Raw genomic sequence first — 24,539 nt, 5'->3', positions numbered from 1 at the left:
AGTCCAAAATGGCGTCACTTACTTGGTAGTTGCTGTTAGCTAGACTCACTCCCCACGTGGCCTCTCACCCTTGAGGAGGCTAGTCCAGGCTTCCTTACATGGTGTCCCGAGAGTAGCAAGGGGGCAAAGGGAAACAGGCCTAGATTTGGAAGTTGCACAGTGTCATTTTTGCCACATTTTACAGGCCAAGGAAACTCACAAGGTTAAGCGAAGGAATACAAATCCACCTCTTGAAGAGAGAAGTGGTAAAGTCACATCGCAGGACTTGTGTACAGGGATGAATTGTTATAGCCATTTTTGAAAACCTAGATGTATTATTTCCTATTGAATTCATTGTGGCAGGATGGAGGCACTGGAGCAAGCAGGGTTAGGGAGGGTGTCAAATTTTCCTTTTCTTGCCAAATGCTCCTAGGCCAGAAGCTGGGGAGCTGTCAGAACAGGCCAGCTCCTGGGATGCAAGGGGGGATTCACAGGGCCTACCCTCTGTGTATCAGGTTGGGGACTTCTTATCTGCTGGCCCCAGGGATGTTGCCCAGGCTGAGCAGAAGGTTGAGGGGTGGCATCATCTCAGGATGCAGATGATCCACTCCCTTTTCTGTGCTTCACCAGGGTTTGTGGATGACATCATCCAACCTTCTTCCACACGTGCCCGAATCTGCTGTGACCTGGATGTCTTGGCCAGCAAGAAGGTACAACGTCCTTGGAGAAAACATGCAAATATTCCATTGTAAACAAATCAAAGGAAAAGAAACCAAGAACTGAATTACTGTCTGCCCATTCACATCCCATTCCTGCCTTTTGCAATCATGAAACCTGGGAATCCAAATACTTGGATAACTTAGAATAACTAAGTTTATTAAATTCTAGAAAGATCTCTTTTGTGCCTTACTATAAAATTATTTACATTTTAAGTTGTATTTTTTGAGCATAAATTCAATTTTTTTAGGTGGAAATCTGAAAAATCAATAGAATTAGAAAGAAAAATAGTACACAGTGTTATCACCTAGAGCTGATTTTTATTTCTCACCTCTGGGTATTGTTCTTTTTCTCTCAAGAATTAGTTTTTTATCCATAGGGAGATATATAATAAGCTTTTAAGGCAAAGTATTTCTTCGGCTTAAGTTTCCTTATTTTAAAAATAGGGATAATATAATACACCCTGTCTGTCTCCTAATTCCCCCATGAATTGAGGATTCAATGTGATGTTTGCAATTGTGGTATACGTGTTTAGCCGTACAGATGCTCAGTAAGGCATAGCACCCTATGTTGACTCAGGTTATTTTCAGAAATGTGTTCTTAAAATTAAAAAAAAAAAAACTTTTTAATTGCGAAAATTTTCAAGCTGATAGAAATGTTGCAAGAATTGTATTGTATCCACTTCACCTAGATTCTCCAGTTGGTAACATTTTCTCCATTTGCTTTATTTCTTCCATACGTAGATATATCTAATAATATATAATATGCATATAAGATATATCTAATTATATAATTATATTAATATAATTAATGTATAATTATCTCTAACATTAGAGATAATTATATATATTATGTATGTATTATGTATTTATATATTATATAATTATATAATTGTATAACATATACAATATAATTAATTGACCCCTTTGAAAGTCAGTTGCAGATTCATGACCCTGTGTTCCCAGAAACTTGTATCTCCTAGGAACAAGGTCCTTTGTCTTACATGGTCTGTCGTTCGTGACGTTGACATTTTTGAGGAAAGCTTACTTGCTGGTTATTTGGTAGAGTGTCCTTCTGTTTGGGGTGTCTGTTTCCTGAGGTTTAGATTCAGATAAGACTAACACATATTCCTTTCAGTGCGTCACATTAGTAAGCATATTGTGTCAGTTTTTCCTGCTGTTGGTAACTGATTCTGATCACATGGTTAAGGTCGTGGCTGCAAAGGTATTTCCATGGTAGTTACCATTTTCTCTTTGTAACTGATAACTAATTTGTGGGGTATTATTTAATCTTGTCTGTCAATAAACTTTCACCTGGGCCAGGCGCAGTGGCTCATGCCCATAATCCCAGCACTTTGGGAGGCTGAAGCGGGCAGATCACCTTAGGTCAGGAGTTTGAGACCATCCTGGCCAACATGGTGAAACCCCATATCTACTAAAAATACAAAAATTAGCCGGATATGGAGGTACGTGCCCAGCTACTCAGGAGGCTGAGGCAGGAGAATCGCTTGAGCCTGGGAGGCGGAGGTTGCAGTGAGCTGAGATCACACCACTGCGCTCCAACCTGGGTGACAAAGCTAGATTCTGTCTCAAAAAATTAAACTTTCACCCAATAATTTTAGTGTTTATTGATGATTCTTGCCTCAATCCGTGATTCTGCATTGATTATAAAATGTTGAGTTTCTAACTCTCTCATATTTATTAGTTGGAACTCTAGGTAAGGAAGAGAGCTTTCTTTTCTCCTGTTTTTGTTTTCTTAATCTCATTTTGGACTTTATTTATTTTATTTATTTGTTTTTTTGAGAAGGAGTCTCACTCTATCGCCAGGCTGGAGTGCAGTGGCTCAATCTCGACTCACTGCAACTCTGCCTCCCAGGTTCAAGCGATTCTCCTGCCTCAGCCTCCCTAGTAGCTGGGACTACAGGCATGTGCCACCATGCCCAGCTAATTTTTGTATTTTTAGTAGAGACGGGGTTTCACCATATTGGCCAGGATGGTCTCGATCTCTTGATTTCATGATCTGCCCGCCTCAGCCTCCCAAAGTGCTGGGATTACAGGTGTGAGCCACTGCGCCTTGCCTGGACTTGTTGATTTTTTTTTAAATTTAATGTTATTCATTTTGATGCTTAAAATCACCTGATTTGGTTAGTGGGAGCTCCTTCAAGCTGGCTCCCCAGGTCCTTTTAATATATCCCACTGAATTTTTTAGTATTTCCTTATTTTCTGACAAGATAATGCTCTAGGCTTATCTTATATTTTCCTTGCCCAGCCTGGGAATCAGCAGTTTCTCCAGGAAGTTTCTTTAATAGGTATGTAGTAGTAGTATATAGTAGTTTCTAAGTTTCTTTTAGTAGGTATGTCATTTAGAAGCTAAAATTGGCACTAGGTATTCACATCGATACTGCAGTATCATTGCTTTGAGGCATTTCAGCAGACAGAACTAGGAAAATTTATGCAAATAAGTGTGTGTATATGTGGGACACATGTATATATGAATACATATTTGTCGTACTTTTAAATCATGAGTTCATACTGAAACTTTTAATCCAGCACCATGGGTGCTTCTTTGCCTTCTCCCGTTCTGTACTGTCTCTCTTACCACAGCGGTAATAACCTTGGCTCCCATTATTCTCAATATATTTCACTCATTTGCTCAGTGCTACGATAAATACAAGTTTCAGAATCACTGCAGCTCTATCAACAATAAACCTTCTAAAGTTCAAGACTTCTTTGTAGTTCATTTTGTCTTTAAACTGAAGATACATGGTTAAGTTACCTGAATTAGTAACTGAGTGGTTATCAATATGAATTAGTCCTTTTTGTTTGTAAACCACTTTAAAGCCTTTCCTCCTACACTGTTGACTTGATTTTACTAAGTTAAAACATTAATAGTTTTACCAGAACTGGAGATTAAGTTTGAGCAGAAGGGCCAACCATGGAGTGCTGATCCAAGATGCCCCCCCACCCCAGGCATCCTCTCTGGTGAAAACCCAGGGCCCTCCCACTACTGATGGCTTTCCCTTGGCTCCAGAGATCTGTAAGCACTGCTTGGACAGTGAATCATTATTTCAAGGTCAACTTAATGTGTGACTGTTTATTCTCCACTTTTCCCATTTCAAAAATATTTTCCCCTACACCCCATTCCCAGTAGCCCTTATTAAGAGTCATTTTTTTTTTTTTTTTTTTTCTTAAAGCATCTTTCCACTCTCCTTCAGTCACCAATCCTAGTTGGGCTCTGAGGACTTTTGCAGCAGTCTCTTCACTGATCTCTGTGGCCTCCCACTAAGCTGGAAATCCTGTTCTCAGCTACCATACTAACTCCAGATCCAGATTTTGTTGCATTCCTCTGCTCCAGCGCTACTTCCAGAGCTCCCTGTTCTCCAGAGTCCTTAACCCACGTAGGTGGTCCTGGACAGTCTGTCCCTCCCTTGCTTGCCTAGTGAGTTTTCTGAGCCCACAGTTCTTGTTTTTGTGATCTCTGCTATGGTCCATACAAGAGGACATACAAGCTCTTTCTTTTCTTTTTGGAGGTAAGAGTCCAAGAAGTGTTTCACCAGGTTGTGCAATCTGGATACCGAGATGGTAGAGGGGCTGTAAGATGGTAGAGGAACCAGCTCAGGAGAGCAGCTGGGCTAGTAGCTTTACGGAAGCCTTGGATGGTGGGGAAACTCTCGTACAGAAACCCAGCTGGTCAAAGAAACTCAAAGCCGCAAGACCTTGGAAGCTTTGTCAAGTGGACCAGCCTCCATGGACCACGGAATACCTTGAGAGTAATGACAGTTGGTTTGTTCTCTTGGCTGTTGTGTGGGAATGCCTTTCCCAGCTGGTGCCCTCACCTTAAAGGGAAAAAGAAAATACACTGAATTTTGTAAATGGGAAATACTTGGGTCCACTGAGCTGATAGCTGACAAATGTCTGTCTTTAAACTGAGAGCAGGTAATATGGTGAGCTGTGGTGTAGGAAGCACTGCTAGGGTCTTGCTGGTCCTGCCCCTGCCTTGTGTTAAGCCAGTTCCTCCTGAGCTACACAGCTAACAAGTGGTGAAGCTGGGATTTGAACTCAGATGGGTTTGACCCCAGCCAAGCCTGTGTTCTAATCATTTCAAAGTACTGCCACTCAGCTGATGAGGAAGGTGAGATGGACTTCGAAGGGTTGGCCTAAGAGTAAGGGTGAGGGAGGTTGGTGGTCTGTTCCCCTGGGCTTGTGTCTCAACCCAGAAAGCTACTACATTTAGACAGCTTTCCTATCTCCTCCATGAAATCTCTTGCAAAGCAGTGCCAACAGATGGCCAGTCATCTTTTTGAGTTGCTAGAGTAATGGGGAGCATATCCACAACACACCCTTCTAATGCTTGTTAGAAAGTGCTTTTGTTGCAAAGTTCTTCTAGCTTCTTTTTTTGACCCTGCCTTGGTCTCCCCAGCCCAACTTTGTGCCTCTGATTGCACTGATACTTTATCCTGGTCCTGGTGCTGGTGCTTAAGATGTGGTCTGCTCAGCCAAAGAAGTCTGTGAAGGATACTCACCCACATGTGGAGTTGATGAATCAGCCCTCTTCACCTATTCAACAGATGTGACTGTTTTGTCTTTCTGGTTACAAAGGATTTCTGGAGAGCTATGGCTTTACCCTTTTAGAACTATTGGTTCTCATACTCTGTGCACCTCTGATGTCAGCATGGGATTTCTACAATTCCAAGCAGGAGTTGCAGCCACTTGATAGGCAGCGCCTCAGTCTGGGGCCTCTGTGGAATGAGGCTGGCATATTCCAGCCAATGTGGCAGCCTCAATAGTTAAGTTTTGACCATGTCCCTACTGTCCTGGGTGCTGAAAATACCCCCTTTATGTGTCCTTGGGAGCAGAAAGATGCTCTTCAAAAAGTGGTGCCTGATGGTGATCTCCACAGAACAAGACACTCAGAAGGGCAGGGATAGAATCTTACCTGGGCTTGGTCTAGTATGAAAAGCCTAAGGCTGGGTGCGGTGGCCCATGCCTGTAATCCCAGCACTTTGGGAGGCCAAGCAGGCGGATTGCTTGAGCTCAGGAGTTCATGACCAGCCTGGCCAACATGGTAAAAACCTGTCTCTACTAAAAATACAAAACTTAGCTGGGCGTGGTGGTGGGTGCCTGTAATTCCAGCTACTTGAGAGCCTGAGGCAGGAGAATCTCTTGAACCCCCGAGGCGGAGGTTGCTGTGAGCTGAGATCACACCATTGCACTCCAGCTTGGGTGACAGACCGAGACCCTGTCTTCCCCCCCGCCCCCCCCCAAAAAAAAGCCAAGCCTGAGTGGCATCAAACCTTTGTTTCCCATGAAAGTACTAGTCCCTGCTTGATGGACTCTTACCCGGGAACAGGGGCAAACAGGGAGTTACAGTCAAGCCACAAATGGGAGATTTGCAAGCCTGACCCAAGCCTGAAAGTGCTCATCTAGTCTCATACTCTTGTAACCATCAAGATGAGCTGTTACAGACCATCCTTAAATGACCTTCCTTCCTTAGCTGCCTGGAAAGCTTACTTGCTGATTTGTCTCCCACACCTTTGCCTTTTCTGCATAGGCATATTAGGCCATTTAAGGAACTCACCCCATATTGCCAGACCCATGAAGTGTGTAGGGTATCACTTCTTAAGAGGAGGTCTAATGCCAAGAGAAACTGAGAGTCTGGCTGTGTTACCTAGATTGGAGTGCAGTAGTTGTGCAATCTTGGCTCACTGCAACAAGCTCCGCCTTATGAGCTCAAGCCATCCTACCTTAGCCTCACAAGTAGCTGGTGTGCGCCACCACACCCAGCTAATTTTTGTATTTTTTGTAGAGGAGTTTCACCATGCTACCCAGGCTGGTCTCAAACTCTTGAGCTCAAGTGATCCACTCACCTTGGCCTTCCAAAGTGCTGGGATTACAGGCGTGAGCCACCATGCCTGGCTGAAAACTTCATTTCTGCAGCTGCACTGAATCTATGTGGTCTTCAAAAGGGCACTGCCAGGGTGCAATTATGCATATAAGCCCAGAGTCTCAAGCTGTGAGGACCCACGCTACAGGCCAGTGGATGTTCCCTGAATGCCTCATGCAAAACTCAGTTTGCAAGAGACTCCTTAAACCACAGATGACTTGGCCTACACACACTCCAGAGAAATCTAAGGAATGAAAGAAAGTGAGCTAGTCCTAAATTCTGCTTTCTTAAAAAAAATTAAAAAGCCAAAACAACAAAATCACCACCTCACTAATACGGTTAACTTGCTGTCATTTAACAGATTATCAGAAATTGCAAACTCTCTCAAGAGCCACAGGACAGAAAATCATCTCTTTAAAGCCATACCTGGTAGGAACAATAGGATGACTACCACAAGCCTGATTTTGAATAGTTTATTAAAGGAAAGGTGAAGCATCAGTTTCAAATTGTACAAAAGGAAAAAAAACCTCATATTGCAAATGTACAATTTACAGAATTACTAGCAAAACCAATCAAGGAGACACCGAAAATACAAAAATTTGATTGACTTCAAACTGAACTGGAAACCCATTGGAGTAGATATTTAGCCTCTCTGTGTGGCATGGTAGTCTACAATTCTGTCAGCATCTGTTTTCCATACAAGACTGTCATGCAAAGCATCAGTTTGTGCATGTGCCAGGGCACCTCATGGCTTGCTCCCCAGCCGAAACCACAGGCAGGCAGGGCTGGGGTGGACAGTTCAGTCATTCCTGCACCTTCACTTCCAGTGAAGCCCACAATTCTGGGAGAAGGTGAGGCCCCAGCTCCCCTAACTGGAGCCCAAGAATTGCTGAATTAGCAGAGAAAATATTTTTGGTGACCAGGTTTTTTCAGAACTGTACAAATGTTGAGAAAAATCTGTTTTGTGTCTTTACTAAAAGGATGAATAAAATCATCTATCTATCTTGCTTTCCCGCACAAAAGATGATCACTGGGTGTGCAGAATTTTTAAAAATGTTTTTCGTATTTGATAAAAAGGGAAAGCCTCATGATTCTGTTGCAGCTACTTTAAAAACCAGCCCAGAAACAGCTGTGGATGGATTGGTTTGGAAATAAGTGGGGTTTTTAAAACAATAGCAGCAAGTCATAAAAGTCTAGGCAGAATGTAACTCTAAACCATTGTAGACTGTCCTGAAGATTCATAATTAATTTCTTTCCCCAAAAGAATTATTCTTAATATGCACATTTAACACTGAAATGTAGCTGTAATTCAAGGTAAGCTTAGGAACTTCACCCTCTAAGCACAGACTTCTATGCGGCACATAATTCTATAATCAGTAAACTTAATTCACAAAATTAGCGCATAAGGGTATTAAGTGCATGGGAAGTAGACACAGTTATGTTACACTTAAAATTACTTTTGAATGATAAAGGATTTCTTCATGATTATCTTAAAATGGAAGTCTGTGTAACTTGAATTTGGCAGGGCATGAAATAAATAAGTGGTAAAAACAGCAAACTGATAACTTGAGAATCATTTTCATTTTACTGAGAATACTTTATTTGCTGGTAGAAGTTGCTAAAAATGCACAGAACAAATACCAATAGAAAATGCACTGTATTTGAATCTCCCTAGTCTATATAAAATGAATGGTGTACAGCATCTGTTGGAAAAATGGCTGCATGGACATTTCTTATTTTATGCCCACTTACTTATAAATAAAAATAAACCTTTTTATTCAAGAGTATATAAAATCTGGGAATTCATATCCATATCCACAGAGGGTGTGTGGTTTTTGGCAGAGATGCACTATGTCAGAATTTCATCTTAGCTTGTCAGTGTTCTGCTCCTTCATTATTTGTGTTCCACAAAGGTCAACCAAATCCAGTGAACTCCAAAACACTCTTCGGCAATTAGGATGAGCTGCTTACTCATAGGTTTAATAAAAATGGTTAGCTTTTAAAACATAAAAAGGCAAAATGTTAAAACGGTTTTTAAATTGTACAACAGGAAAATAAAGTTAAAAATATTTTTTTTTTTTTACTCAATGTTGAGTTTTCATAAAACAAGTGTATAACAGTGTTTATCTTGACAGCTGTTTTAAAAATTTAAAATTTCTTCCTCCCTCCAGAAAAACACACACATCTGTATTGGGATAAGTCCAATAGTAGGACACAAATGATTTTCAGGTCAGTCTTTCTGAGTTGACATTCACCAACATTCCCTTGGGTAATTTACGTGCTCCTCTTCTGTCACTGCAAAAAGGGATTGACCTTAATCATTTGATTAAAAAACAAATCAGATCACATGAAAAGTGTTTTTCCCCATACAAGCTATCACAGTATATAGGCCTCTAGCTCTAAATAATAGAGTTCCAGATTTGTAAATTTTCTTCAGACTTCAGAACATAGGCATTCCAAATCCCTAGAAAAATGATGAGAAACATAATTATTAATTTCATGCATAAACAGGACCCAGGAACCATAAATAAAAAGCAATAATTTGACATTTACTGAATCATCTTCTATGATAGCTGCAGAGTCAAAGAAGTCTGGCCTTAGCTCAGCTCTCTCTCGCCGATTTCTTGATGGAGGCTGGAAAGAGAAATCGGTTTCTTAATTTTTTTCTGAGATCATTAAGACAATGAATTGTGATAATCAGCTAATATTTCTGACAGTATCATAAATATATAGAACTGCTAAGAGTCAATTTTGAAAGGAAGAAGAGAATCTGGCTTTTATATGAAATAGATTTTTTAAAAACAGTACTTTTGGCTTTTAATTATGTTGGCAAAAACAATGCACAAAACTTTCAAACTACAATGAATAAACTGAACATGTTAATACATATAAATAACTTTGGGCCTACATGCCCAGGCCGTATCTTCCCTTTAAAGTCACAGAAAAATTACAAAATTCATTAACTACTAGGTGATAAACCTCTGTGAATTCCCCAAAGCAGGTAGATGGAAAGTTATTGGAAGGGTGGGGGCAGGGAGGTTATAGATTGGAGTAATACGATCTCGTTTATATTTACAAAACTTACAAAAACTTTTCATTATGGAAAATTCACAACAAAGCAAAATGTTACGGGCTGAATTATGTCCCTTCAAAATGTGCATGCTGAAGTCCTAATCCAGTACCTCAGAACATGCCAGTATTTGGCAGCAAGGCCTTTAAAGAGGTAATTAAGGTAAAATGAGGTCATATGGGTGGGCCCTAATTGAATATAGTTGGGGCCCTGATAAGAAGAGGAGAGACACATATAGGAAAGACCATCTAAAGACAAAGGAGGAAGGCAGCCATCTACGAGCCAAGGAGAGAAGCCTCAAAAGAAATCACCATCTCAGGACTTCTAGCTTCCAGAAATGTGACAAAAAAATAAATTTCTGGGCCAGGTGTGGTGGCTCACGCCTGTAATCCCAGCACTTTGGAAGGCCAAGGCAGGCGGATCACAAGGTCAAGAGATCGAGACCGTCCTGGCCAACATGGTGAAACCCTGTCTCTACTAAAAAATATAAAAATTAACTGGGTATGGTGGCATGCGCCTGTAGTCCCAGCTATTTGGGAGGCTGAGGCAGGAGAATCACTTGAACCTGGGAGGCAGAGGTTGCAATGAGCCGAGATCGCAGCACTGCACTACAGCCTGGCAACACAGCAAGACTCCATCTCTAAATAAACAAATAAAAATTTGTTTACCCACTCAGTCTGTGGTATTTATTATGGCAGCTTTAGAAAATACACAGAAAAAGCAGCATGATGAATTTCTATGTACCCATCACCCAGTTTCAAAAATTGTCAAACATTTGGCCAGTCTTGTTCCACTGAGTCTCACTGTTTTTCCTTCCCTATGTAATTTTGCCTATAACTACTACAATGTGTTGCCTATAACTGATGAGAACTTTTGAAAAAAACATAATCACCATGCATTACTATTCCTGAAAAAATAAGTTCTTAGTATCACCTATGGTTAGTCCATATCTCAAACATGTCTTCTTATACTGAACAAAGAAGTCCCATATTCGGCATTTTGTTATGCTGAAGCACTGTGGATTTTTGTCAGGCTCAAATTTAAAGCACAAGAGGCCAGATACACAATGATGCTGAAAGATCTGGTATGAGCTCTCTTCAAAGAAGGTAAAAACCAGTTTCTGTTATTATCAGAATTTAAAATATGACTGCTTTGAAAGCAGGCTTGAAAAACACCCAAGCTCATCCAAATGCCCACTGTTGTTGGTCAATGTTACCTCCTCCTCACCTCACCCTTCCTCCCAGAATTCTGAGAAGAGGATAATTTTTTTTTTTTTTTTTTGAGATGGAGTTTTGCTCTTGTTGCCCAGGCTAGAGTGCAATGGTGTGATCTTGGCTCACTGCAACCTCAGCCTCCCAAGTAGCTAGGATTACGGGCATGGGCCACCACGCCTGGTTAATTCTGTATTTTTAGTAGAGACAGGGTTTCTCCATATTGGTCAGGCTGGTCTCAAACTCCCGACCTCAGGTGACCCACCCACCTCAGCCTCCCAAAGTGCTGGGATTACAGGTGTGAGCCACCGTGCCCAGCCTAAGAGGATCATCTTACACCAATGCCCCCACACATTTTAACAAAAGAAAAATATAGTGAATTTCTCTACCAGATCAATAACCATAGTATCCTCAAATTCTTCATTCATATCTTCTAACTGGCTTCGGGATGACATCATCACATCTTCAAAGATGGGCTCAGCATCTTCCTCCATTAGACCCCGACTGGTAAGAAAAAGGTATTGTCAGAAAGCTCATCAGACTCCACCATTTGGAGTCCTGGCTGTTTCTCAGATTAAAGTTATTCTAACCAACTGAAGTATACCTTCTAATCATGACCTACAGACTACACAAATTATAGTGAACTCCAAGACAATTAAGAATCATTCCTTTGGTTCATTCAAGATTTCATCTCACACATCAAAAGGAAGTACAATTCAATAATGGTTGTTAACATTTATTTATGTGTCAAGTACCCTAAAAATCTTATTGGCAATATTATCCCAATTTTACAAATGAGGAACCTGAAGCACAGATTTTTTTTTTTTTTTTTTGAGACGGAGTCTTGCTCTGTTGCCCAGGCTGGAGTGCAGCTGGAGTGTAGTGGCGCACTACAACCTCCACCTCCTGGATTTAAGCGATTCTCCTGCCTCAGCCTCCCGAGTAGCTGGGATTACAGGCGCCCACCACCATGACCAGCTAATTTTTTGTATTTTTAGTAGAGACGGGGTTTCTTAGTCTCTAAGATCACCACCTCAGGTGATCCGCCCGCCTCGGCCTCCCAAAGTGCTGGGATTACAGGCGAAGCCACCACGCCTAGCCAGCACAGATGTTTTAGAGCTTGTCCAAGGCCATGCAGCTGCCAAGTGGCAGAGCTAGGATTTAAATGCTGAAAGTGTTAAGAACTCACGCCCTCCTTTCCTATGCTGCATAGCATATCACAAATTATAATTTTAACTCCTAAGACCAAACATCAAAGAAACCCAAGTCATTTCACAAAATGATGGGCATCACATAGTTGTTACGTTCTTGTGATACTCAATGTAACACTTACACAGCATGCCTCACTCCAGTTCTCACTTTCATGTAGTTCATTCCTGTTCTGTCCTTCCGATTTAAGTCTTCTAACTTCGGCTGGCCTAACCAAGAGATCTGCATCTGAGGACTAAGAGAGGGTACTATTATTAATTTTGTAGCAGCAGATGATGAATTTAGCTAATGAGCCCCATGCTAAGAAAGCCCAGGTAGGTTTACTTAATCCCATGTTGGAGGAATTAGCTGGATTTATTCTGGTGCCTTTTTATAAAAAAGGTATCTGTAAGTCTCCAAGAGAAGCTGGCTGAGGCTAATTGTTAGATGCTTAAACTATCAACCAAATCTCTGCCAAACAAGGGTTCTCAGACCTGTCTTGGGCAGGTGCCGCACTCACAGGTGTACCTAGCTGGACAGCAGACCCCCAGCTAACAGAAATTATGTTGGCTTGGCAGCTGAAAGTTCTCCAGAATTCAACAAGGAAGAATATAGCATCTTTTCCTCAGTCTTTATTGAGTCAAATCTGCACTGTTGTACTCTAAACTTACTGGCACATGGAAGTGTGTGTAAACATGCCTCTCAGGAATTTTTTTTTTTTTTTTTTTTTTTTTGAGACAGAGTCTTGCTCTCTCATTCAGGCTGGAGTGCAGTGGTGCAATCTTGGCTCACTGCAACCTCTGCCTCCCTGGTTCAAAGGATTCTTCTGTCTCAGCCTCCCGAGTAGCTGGGACTACAGGCGCGTGCCACCACACCCAGCTAATTTTTTGTATTTTTAGTAGAGATGGGGTTTCACCGTGTTAGTTAGGATGGTCTTGATCTCCTGACCCTTGTGATCCACTCGCCTCAGCCTCCCAAAGTGCTGGGATTACAGGCGTGAGCCACCGCGCCCAGCCAGGAATTTTTTTTTTAAGACAGGTTCTCACTCTTGTCACCCAGGCTGGAGTGCAGTGGCATGATCTCAGCTCACTACAACCTCTGCCTCCCAGGCTCCAGTGTTGCTCTCACCTTAGCCTCCCGAGTAGCTGGGATCACAGGCATGCGCCACCACGCCTGGCTAATTTTCTTTTTTGGTGGTGGTGTTGAGACAGAGTCTGTGTCACCCAGGCTGGAGTGCAGTGGCGCGATGTTGGCTCACTGCAACCTCTGCCTCCCGAGTTCAAGCAATTCTCATTCCTTAGCCTCCTGAATAGTTGGGATCACAGGCGTGTGCCACCATGCCCAGCCAGGAATTTTATAGGATGTAAACTTTAGTGGTTTTTTAGCCAATACAAACTGTCACATGAAGTTGTCTCTAAGTAGCTGTCTTTATATCATGTGGGGCCACCACCTTGATTAAACCTATAAACCTGGAGCAGGGAAAATAAGGCAGACCATGGCCACAGGGACTGACAAATGGTAAGGTCAGAGAGGCAAGGCAGGCTGCTAAAACAAGGAGAAACCCACCCTGTAGGAAGAGGGGTGGGAATACTGGTTAGGTCACCCATCTTGGGATGCTTGCCATAAGGCAAACCACCTTCTAGGATACTTAGCAGCACAAGAATGCCCAGTTATACCAAGGGTGACAGTGAGTATCCTCTTGGGTTTGAAGGCTGATCCCTTAGAGCAAAGCGGCCTTATGAAAACCCAGGATTTGATACTTCTAACACTGTCTCTATTTTCAACCTAACTAAATTTGTTGAGTTCAAATGAGAGTTCTCCCTCTTACCCATCAGAGTAATTCACAGCATTACTCAACTACACACAGAAACACAAGTGAGGAGCTCAAAGAATTTCAAAGTTGGATGGAAAACAACAATAAGATTTTTATAAGCAAAACACACCATCACCCTCTGCCTTCTCTACAATTTTCAGAGGTCTGTGTATTAGAAAACATTTTAATTACTAGCATGGAGAAAAGGTAAGACCTTGATTCTCTCTTTGAGGGCAACTATTCTCAGAATTTATCAAGTAAGATCTTAAAAATTCTTAATCCGTGAGAAGTTTGAGTTTAAAATATAAATGTAACAAGACAAAATATTAATTAAATGGATGATAAAGCTAATATAGTCTATTTATTTGGTGTTCAGACTACTGACAACTTAACATAGGCTGTTGCAGGTTTTCTTGCCTAGGAATAACCTGCATTTCTTGGCAAGTCCGAGAAGAAACAGACCTGCCCAATGAAAATGCACATGCCAACTGAAATTAGCACCTGGTGAGACACCATACATTTAAAGGTCTGTGAACTTCCAGGAACTGATATCTTAAACAATGTTTGCAGAATTTTTATAGCTCTTCTCACATAAAAGTGTTTACCCTCTGTTTGTGGCTTCTTTTATCATGAACTGACCAGTAATATGTTCTGATGAACAAATAAAGTTTTTCTTAAATAGTTTTACTTGCTTTAAAGGCTTTTTGCGAAGAAGACAAATTTTTGCTACTTACTTGTGTAAAAAGTCTGGTTCAGAACCATGTTCAGACTCAGGTTCTTGAATCTGGTCTCCCATGGGCCGGCTGTTCTCCCGCAGTACAGTGGATGTGAGTTGTGGTGCTGGCAGGGGGCCAGGAGTCTGAATCATGGTGTCAGTCCTGTTTAGCCACGTGTTGTCCAGACTCTCATCTGTAAAATTCCAGTTAGGGTCACATAATGTCATGGGTGGAGTGAACTCTGGTGGCAGTTATAGCACAGACTTGTGAAGAGTGTGGCTCTGCAGTCAGACTGCCTACTTTAAATCTCAGTTCCACCACTTACTTACACGACTTTGTGTAAGTCATTAAACTTCCAAAGTTGAGTTTTCTCATATATACAATGGGGACATCATTACCTAACCTCACGAAGTTGTAGGGACTAAATGAGGTATGTAACCACTGAATGTTACCTATCATCACATCATCATCTCTTTAAGCCCCTCCATCTCTAAAGATTCATTCATCCTAGAAGGGGAAGATTGCAGCCAGCCAGAGACCTCTCCTCTTTTCTTTGCTCAAGCAATAAAGGGCCTATTTCCTGGGCCTCGTAGGGGTCCCAGGCAGTAGCAATTAAAGTCTGACTGGCTTTTGTGGAGAAATAAGCAAATCCCCTTGCATAACTAGACACTGGTCAATAACTTCTTGCCAGGTTATACATGTGGAGATGGGTTGAAAGGTTCACCATTTTCATGCCTCTGTGTCCTTCAGGGAAGCCTTCCCTGATTACCCCTACCCAATCCCCCACTTACCATTCTTTTTTAAAATTTTTTTTTTTTTCAAGACGGAGTCTCAGTCTGTCGCCCAGGCTGGAGTGCAGTGGCATGATCTCGGCTCACTGCAACCTCCGCCTCCCAGGTTCAAGCGATTCTCCTGACTCAGCGTCTCGAGTAGCTGGGATTACAGGTGCCCGCCACCACGCCCGGCTCATTTTTATATTTTTAGGAGAGACAGGGTATCATTATGTTGGCCAGTCTGGTCTCGAACTCCTGACCTCAAGTGATCTGCCCACCTCGGCCTCCCAAAGTGCTGAGATTATAGGCATAAGCCACCACGCCCAGGCTTCTCTTTTTAATTTCTAGAGGAAATACAGTCATTCATACTCACTTAGGACTTAATTATACACTATCCTGCATTAGCAGGTTATGTAATTTGTCATGTGTATAAATTGTCTCTAAAACTTAAATTTTCCAGGGGCTAGGAACTGTTTTTCCTTCAGAACTTATGAAAATCGTTTATAAATATATATATTTTTTGAGACAGTCTCACTCTGTCGCAGGCTGTACAGTGGCACGATCTTGGCTCACTTCAGCCTCCGCCTCCTAAGTTCAAGTGACTCCCCTGCCTCAGCCTCCCAAGTAGCTGGGATTACAGGCATCTGCCATCATGTCCAGCTAATTTTTGTATTTTTAGTAGAGATGGGTTTCACCATGTTGGCCAGGCTGAACTGGAACTCCTGACCTCAAGTGATCAGCCCACCTCAGCCTCCCAGAATGCTGGGATTACAGGCGTAAGCCACCGGCTAAGATGGTTTATAAAGATTTGAGCAGATTAAAGCATTATTTACAAACTGTCCTGATAAAATATTACCTGGTTTATTTTTTTTTTTTGAGATGGGGTTTTGCTATGTTGCCTAGGCTGATCTCAAACTCCTGAGCTCAAGCGATCCACCCATCTCCTAAAGTGCAGGAATTAAAGGCATGATACTATGCCTGGCCAAGTTTCTACCTATAAAAATTCTAAATTATTCTAGTATGATAAGGCTTCTTAAAAAGTATTACTGCTTTGGTTTTCCTTCTGAAGAATTTTAATCCCAATACATAGTATGAATCCCATTGCTTTTCCTCTCAAGTCTCAGAGATGTGTGTGTTAGGTTCCTCCTTTGCCATCAAGCATCCTGTTTCTCCTCATTTTTCTCAGGTTTCTGATATTTTGTTATACCTGTACATTCTACATGAGCTTTTGTGTGCCTGGAAATACCTACCCATTGTCTGGTTAAAGTAATTCCTCTGATCTGAAGCTCACTACTCAATCTCTTCTTAGTTAACAAAGACACATTTCATCATCTTCTATTCATAACACATTTCATTCAACATTTAATTCAAAACTTTCTCTACCACACTTAAAATTTTATGATAAAAAGATTATTATCACTTAGTTTCTGAACCTGGTAAACTCATCTGTCAGCTGTCTACTACATGTTGTCTTTTCCAGAAAATCTTCCTGTATTCATTAAAAGTTTGGTCACTGTCTATATGTTCCCAGAACCTCCTGTGTTTGGCACATCAGAGCATTGACCATGGTGAAATCAAACAGCCTGTTTCTGTTCTCTATCTGCACTCACAGCATATTAATACCTAATCTATAGTACTTAGCACAGTTCTTAAGAAGGCACTTGGTAGAAACTTACTGAATGAATGGATAACTCCAGGGAGAACTCATTCATCTTAAATAGAAATAGATACTTCTAATCCTTTAAAGATTCCTCAATGAAAATATTTCTTTTAATATTTTCTCATTTTCATCTCTGAAGGATGAAACTCTGCAGCCTAAGCGTTCTGTGCATGCAACCCATCTTAGTCATTTTGTAAATCTCAAATTGACAAAAAAGTTTTCATTTTGTAATTTAAACAAATTAGGTTATCTGGTTCCACATAAGCTTCTCTTATTCTTGAAAATAATATTGACTGTACCATTAATGAACATTATGGATAGTTAAAATCTCTAAGCTTTAGTTTCTTTTGTGAAAAATTTAGATAATAGTGTTGACTTATAAGACATTTATACACTTATACGTCATTCACTATGTGCCAGAGACTGACTTAAGTGTTTTACAAATATGTCAAATAAATGATTAAATGATATAACGCATGTTAAAACATATTCCTAGTACATAGCAAAAATTTGATGAATGTTGGCTAATAAGAATATTGCATTGAAGAATGGCTAGGCGCAATGGCTCATGCCTGTAATCCTAGCACTTTGGGACACTGAGGCATGTGGATCGCTTGAGTACAGGAGTTTAAGACCAGCCCGGGCAACAAGGTGAAACCCTGTCTTTACGAAAAATACAAAAATTAGCTGGGTGTGTGGTGGCACATGCCTGTAGTCCCAGCTACTTGGGGGCTGAGGTGGAAGGATTGCTTGAGCCAGGGAGATTGAGGCTGGACAAGACTCCAGGCCTGGGTGACAGAGTGAGACCCTGTCTCATTTAAAAAACAAACAAACAAAAAAAAAAACAAAAAAAGAAAAAAAAAGAAAAGGCCAGGTGCAGTGGCTCATGTCTATAATCCCAGCACTTTGAGAAGCCAAGGTGGGTCAGGAGTTCGAGACCAGCCTGGCCAACATGGTGAACCCCTATCTCTACTAAAAATACAAAAATTAGCTGGGTGTGGCAGTGGGCGCCTGTAATCCCAGCTACTTGGGAGGCTGAGGCAGGAGAATTGCTTGAACCTGGGAGGTGGAGGTTGCAGTGAACCAAGATCACACCACTGCACTCCAGCCTGGGTGACAGAGGGAGACCCTGTCTCAAAAAAAAAAAAAAAACAAAAAAAAGAAAATGCCTGTAGTCATTCTTCAGAGAAAAGTCCAGGATCCTACAGTACAAAGACAAGATTTTATATTTTCTTTCTCTGGACTTTTAAAAAAGATTTTAAGTCCCAAAGCTGTAATCTGAAAGGAAATCTTAAACTTTGTGGAGATTTTGTTAAACTTGAACAGTAACATTTATATTAATTATTTTATTCCTTTTGAAATATAGATGCTTTGAGCTGGAGCTGCAAGGTTAAAAAAAGAAAAGAAATACAGATGCTGCCTAATTTACTGACTGATGCTAGATAGATATGAGGCATTACTATACAATGATAACGTTCAGATAATTTATTGAATGCTACCTATGTGCCAAGCACTGTGCTCAGTACTGTGTGTATACTAAGTGGTTTATTTGTAGTAGCTAATATTCACGGGAAGTGACAGGATAAATACTCTGCTCATCCTTCATTTGATGAATGATTTAAACTTAGAGAGGTTAAGTAATATGCTGAAAGGTTGCATAGCTGATAATGAGAAGGCCAGGTCTGAATTCTGGAACTCTGATGTTAGAATTTGTACTCCTCATCAATAGTCAATACTGTCTCCCCAATAATGAAAAGAATCATTAGATTTAAATTCTAATTAATTTTGCCACAGATTTTAGCAAAACCTTTATTAGTGAGTCATTTTTTTAGGCAGCACAGGTAAGATGCTGAAAGATAAGAAGTTATAAAAAGAACAAGAGAGAGGACTCAGATCACAGACCTCCTCTTGGTCTGGAGAAAATTTATTAGAAGCATGGAGAAGGAGAAGATTATTTGAGAAAATAAGCATTTTTACTTTGAGGCTTCTCTTAATAATTTTAACAGGAATGCTTTGTTTTAATAGGGCAATTTTTAGTTTTTTGTTTTTTTTTTACATATAGGAATACCTACTATTGATCAGATTTTCATGACAATTTAACTTCCTATTCCCCATAGTCCAAGAGGGTTATAATTCCAGATTTAGCCATTACTGCCTTTTTAAAAAATTAAATGATGGGAGTCTTGCTCTGTCGCCCAGACTGGAGTGCAGTGGCATGATCCTAGCTCACTGCAACCTCAAACTTCTAGGCTCAAGTGATTCTCCCACCTCGGCTTCCCAAGTAGCTGGGACTACAGGTGCATGCCACCAATTTTTAAATTTTTTTTTTCTTAGAGATGGGAGTCTTGCTATGTTTCCCAGGCTGGTCTCAAATTTCTGGCCTTAATTTCCTGATCCTCCTTCCTTGGTCTCCTGAGTAACGGGGATTACCGGTGTGAGCCACCACACCTGGAGGTCATCACTGTCTTACTGTTCCAACCAAGTGGTAGAACTGGAAAACTATTCTGGTATATTCAATTTGCTGCAGAAATCTACCTCAAATTACCTGTATCTCACCTATATTAGGAAGAATTTTAATAGAATAGCATTGTGACTATCTTACTTTATATTTTAATGTATTAGAGGCATATAGTATGGGGATTGATTTTATAGACCTAGCTAATTTTTTCCTCTTTTGGTCTGTCTTCCTTTATGCTCCATGCTTCCTCAACTTCTTTTTCCTTGATGCTTTTCTGTCTTACTTTGTGTTTCAACCTTTTTGCCTTAACATCTCATTGTGAATCTTATATACAAGGAAATCATGTGCCTGATACTATTATCTTGCTTCAAAAGATTATTTGCTACTTTATCTCTTTAAAACCAGGCAAATTGTTTCTTACAGTGTAAAGGCAGACTTACCTTCTACTCGTTTTTTATGAAGTGGAGGTCGTCCTTTCTTATTCCTTACTGATGAGGTTTTGCTGCTGCTACTTCCACTGTTCACAGACATTCTATCATCTTCACCCCCAGTGACTAATGAATTTCTATAGGAGATGAGTGGAAGCCATACATCTTCCCTCCTTTCCATCATCTGCTCGGTAAGGAATTTCTCCAGGTATGAATGACTAGAAACACAATAGAAACAGCAGTGATTTTCATGGAAGCAGTTCATACATCACTTACTTTTTCTTAATCTGAGGCTCTCTTTCTGCAGGTTCTGAAGAATACCTAAGGACACACACTAAACTATTAACAGTGGTCACCTTTGGAAAGAGAGGGACTGAGGAGTTAAGGTTTTGTTTCACATATTCTTGGGATACTTTAAAGCAAGAGAGTGTATTACCTAAAGGTGTGTATGTACGTACGGTCTTTCCTATATTTCTTCCTTTGCTTTTAAACACCAATGTTTAAAAAAAAATCAGAAGTTTAGCTCAAAAAGATTACTGAGTTTTCTTATAAAGTGTTCAAGCCAAAGCAGGATTTCTAAGATGGTGGAGTAAGGAGGCTGGCATGCCCTCTTTCCAGCAAAACAACATTTTAACTAGTAAAAATTATAAAATACAGTAATTTGAAGTCTTTGCCAATTCTCTTAAGGGCATACAGCACATGGAGAAAAATTTATTCAAGAAAATCTGGCCAGGCACGGTGGCTCACGCCTGTAAATCCCAGCACTTTGGGAGGCCGAAGTGGGCAGATCACTTGAGGACAGGAGTTTGAGACCAACCTGGCCAACATGGCAAAACCCTGTCCCTACAAAAAAAATTAGCCAGGCGTGGTGACATGCACCTGTAATCCCAGCTACTCAGGAGGCTGAGGCAGGAGAATCGCTTGAACCTGGGAGGCAGAGGTTGCAGTAAGCCAAGACCGTGCCACTGCACTCCAGCCTGGGTGAAAGTCTGGAGACTCCGTATAAAAAAAAAAAGAAAATTTAATACATTTTGGCAAGAACAGCAAAAGTATTGTAGCATTTGATCCACAACCTGTTCCCTTCCCTTGTTTCCTTCTCCTTGCCACTACAGCTCTGTATTTTAGAAACTCTATCTAGTCCAGGCAGGTGGCCAAGAAGATGGGGGTTCCCTCTCTCTCTAGTTCCCAGGCTACCCTGAAAGAAAGAAGCATACCATTTGCATTTCTCATCACCTCCCAGCCCTGTGTTGTGTAAGTTCTATTCTGAACAGCAACCAAGAAAAATGAAGCTCCTTTTATCCCACCTAGCCTCCACTCCTGGGGTAAAACACTACCCTGGGCACAGCAGGCTGAGAACACTGGGACCCTGAATGCCCCACCTCAAACCCCCTGTCGAGAGATTCCAAACCTGGGGCAAGCTGAGAACCAGGGGTTACCTACTCTCTCCCCTGCTCAAAGGAGCCAGAGGTGTTATTCTGGGAGAAGAGGGATGCTGTTCCATCCCATCCAATTCTGCCCTCCTCCCCATTTCAGTGGCATAAAAGTTAAAGTTCTCCCTGGTGGCTGAGGCTGACTATGAAGAAGAAACTGCAGCTGGAGAGAGGAGTGAGGAGGAAGGTGGTGGTGATGACTTTGTTTATTTGGAATGAAATGTAGAAAATTCCTTTCCTAAGGGTGTTGACAACAGAGACCTTGACAGAGTGAAAATGAGAGGGTGCTGGTAGTTCTCTGACAATAGCAGCAACAAATGACAGAGCAAAACAGCCGGAAGTTCAACAGAGAAAACCAGAGAAAGCGACAGCCAAGAAGAACCTTGCTGGAGTCACAGTCAATCCTGGGAGTTGGATTTGTTAACTGACTGTTGTAATCATTTCACAACATATATGTATATCAAGACATCATATATACACCTTAAATATATATTATTTTTTAAAAGGAAGGATTTGTTTCCCTTTGTTTTTAACTAAAAAACAAGTGATTCTTCATTTCAGTAGTTCCCTTTGATTCATTTGAACATAGCCTACCAAATCCTCCACTGTGCTTATGTTTTTTTTTTTTTTTTTTTTTTTTTTTTTCATCACAGCACTGGAAGAATGCTTTATCACCAATCTTTGGTGGTTATTAATAGGTTGCTGAGCTAACTTGGCATTTCATATGTTTCTTCTTATATGAAAGAAGGATAACATTTTATTGTTATTGATCTGCTTAAGTAATTGCTATGCTTAAAGTTTCCTTTGTTTATAGGTTTCAAATTTTGTGAGTTTATCCACTAAGCATATTTGGAACAGGTTTAAAAAATAAAATAAAAAATAAAAGTCCTGGGAGTTGGGAAAGCTATGCACATATCCTAAGCTGCATTCACTCATGGGCAAAAAAGGGAAGGGAATGAGGCAGACTTGAAAGCATTCCCCAAGCCACATACAGATCTATCAACACAGGGAGGAAGCTTCACTGGCAAAAGTGGTTTAAATACAACCTCTCACCAAACACTGGCTGAACAAACAGCTATTCTTACACCTAGGAGCAACTCCTAGGAAGCCAGGCTTAAAAATAAAATAATAATGCTTCCCTGGTCATCTGAAGACTATGCACACCCAAGGCTGCCTTTCTCAGGAATAATCAGAGAGGTATCTTCCAAGCTTCTAGTCCCTGGCCTAAAATGTGGGTCAAAAAAGTAAATACCCTGAATTATGAAAGCAGCCTGCAAGCCATACACATATCCAACAGTAAAGGGTAAACCTAACTGGCTAAGGGGTTTAAGCGCAACCTTTGATCAGTAAGTGGCTTATGCTAACCCAAGGGTGACCTCCTCAGCAGCCAAGACAAATGATAAAAACAAAGGAAAAAAGATCTGAGCAAAGACATCAGGCTGCACACGGCAGAGAAAATAGATTTCGGAGTTTGTTCATCCAACTAACTAAACAAATAAATGACCAATGAGAAAATAGTATCAACCTCTAGGGGGCAGATAATTAGTAAAGAGTAGCTATATTATTATTTCAAAAGATATCATTTTTGCAATATTTGTTCTTTTCATTTATTTATTTATTTATTTGAGATAAGGTCTCACTCTGTCACCCAGGTTGCAGTGCAGTGGCACAATCTTGGCTCACTGCAACCTCCACCTCTCAGGCTCAAGCCGTCTTCTCACCTCAGCCTCCCGAGTAGCTGGGACTACAGGCATGCATCACCATGCCCAGCTAATTTTTGTATTTGTGTAGAGACAGGGTTTTGCCATGTTGCCCGGGCTGGTCTTGAACTCGTGAGCTCAAGTGATCAGTCTGCCTCGGCCTCCCAAAGTGCTGCGATTACAGGTGTGAGCCACAGCGCCTGGCCAAATGTCCAGTTTTTAAGAAAAAATTATGAGACATACAAAGAAACAGGAAAATGTGATGGATACGTTGATAAAAGAGCAAGCAACAGCACCTTGGCCCACAAAGATTTCAAAGCAATGATTATAAATACAAAGTCCCCAACTTACAATGGTTTGACTTATGATTTTTTTTTACTTTATGATAGTGCTTTTAGCTGTGTACTTTAATGGTGAGTACCTATGCAATCATTGTGTTTTGTACTTTCAGTATAGTATTCAACAAATTTCGTAGTATATTTGACATTTCATTATAAAATAGGCTTCGTGTTACATGATATTATCAAACTATAGGCTAATGTAAGTATTCTGTGTGTTAAAGGTAGAATATATTATTCTGTGATGTTTGGTAGATTAGGTGTATTAAATGCATTTTTGACTTACAATATTTTAAACTTATGATGGGTTTATTAGATGTAACCCCATCTTAAATCCAGGAGCACCTGTATGTTCAAAGAACTAAAGAAAATCATATCTAATTAAAAGTGGATATGATGACAATATCTCTCATGAAATAAAGAGTATCAATTTAAAAAAAGAACCAAATGGAAATTCTGCAGTTAAAAGTATAATCAAAATTAAAAATTTACTATAGTGGCTTGACAGTAGATCTGAGCTGACAAAAGCAAGAAACACCACATTTGACGATATATCAAGAGGTTATGCCATCTGGAGAGAGAAAAAAGAATAAAGAAAAATGAACAGAGTCTGAGAGAAGTATGGGATACCATTAAATATACTGACATATGTGTAATGGGAGTAACCAAGATAGCAGACGAAAAAGCAGAAAAATTTAGGAGAAAGAATGGCTAAAAACTTGCCCAATTTGATGAAAAACATAATTTACACATCCACAAAGTTCAATGAACTCCAAACAGGATAAATGCAAAGAGATCCACACATGGATTCATCATAGGAAAAATGCTGAAAGCCAAGGATAAAAAGAAAATCATGAAAGTAGTAAGAGAAAAGTAATTCACTACATACAAAGAAAATCCAATAAAATTAATGATTAATTCTTATCACCTGGCTCACAATGGCGGCCAGAAGGTAGTGGGATGACATGGTCAAAGTGTTGAAAGTAAAAAACTATCAAACGAGAATCTTACATTGCTCACTGTAACCTCAAACTCCTGGGCTCAAGCAATCTTCCTGCTTCAGCCTCCCAAAATGCTGGGTTTACAGGCATGAGCCACCCCTGAGAAAATTTGTTGCTATCAGACTTGCCTACTAAAGGAAGTTAGTCAAGCTGAAAGCAAATGTCACCACAGGG

The 24,539-nt window shown here is 40.6% G+C and overlaps 2 protein-coding genes across 7 annotated transcripts in view; one reads left to right on the top strand and one right to left on the bottom strand.

Annotated features, from left to right (window-relative positions):
- Positions 1-876, top strand: part of PCCB (propionyl-CoA carboxylase subunit beta) — a 78,901-nt gene extending 78,025 nt beyond the window's left edge. For all 4 annotated transcript variants that reach the window (XM_003265262.3, XM_012508456.2, XM_030816779.1 and 1 more), the window contains one exon: positions 610-876. In XM_003265262.3, the coding sequence (XP_003265310.1) occupies positions 610-731 (122 nt within the window). In that variant the 3' untranslated portion in view covers positions 732-876. The remainder of the gene's footprint in view (positions 1-609) is intronic.
- A 6,161-nt stretch (positions 877-7,037) lies between these two features.
- Positions 7,038-24,539, bottom strand: part of STAG1 (stromal antigen 1) — a 417,686-nt gene continuing 400,184 nt past the window's right edge. For all 3 annotated transcript variants that reach the window (XM_003265265.4, XM_030816776.1, XM_030816778.1), the window contains 6 exons: positions 19,909-20,114; positions 14,596-14,770; positions 12,194-12,304; positions 11,250-11,364; positions 9,133-9,213; positions 7,038-9,043 (listed from right to left, as the gene is read on the bottom strand). In XM_003265265.4, the coding sequence (XP_003265313.1) occupies positions 9,020-9,043; positions 9,133-9,213; positions 11,250-11,364; positions 12,194-12,304; positions 14,596-14,770; positions 19,909-20,114 (712 nt within the window). In that variant the 3' untranslated portion in view covers positions 7,038-9,019. The remainder of the gene's footprint in view (positions 9,044-9,132; positions 9,214-11,249; positions 11,365-12,193; positions 12,305-14,595; positions 14,771-19,908; positions 20,115-24,539) is intronic.

The sequence above is a fragment of the Nomascus leucogenys genome, chromosome 8 (genome assembly GCF_006542625.1).
Source record: "Nomascus leucogenys isolate Asia chromosome 8, Asia_NLE_v1, whole genome shotgun sequence".
NCBI classification, from domain to species: domain Eukaryota; kingdom Metazoa; phylum Chordata; class Mammalia; order Primates; family Hylobatidae; genus Nomascus; species Nomascus leucogenys.
The sequence above is the reverse complement of the archived record's forward strand: the minus strand, read 5'-3'. Positions and strand labels throughout refer to the sequence as shown.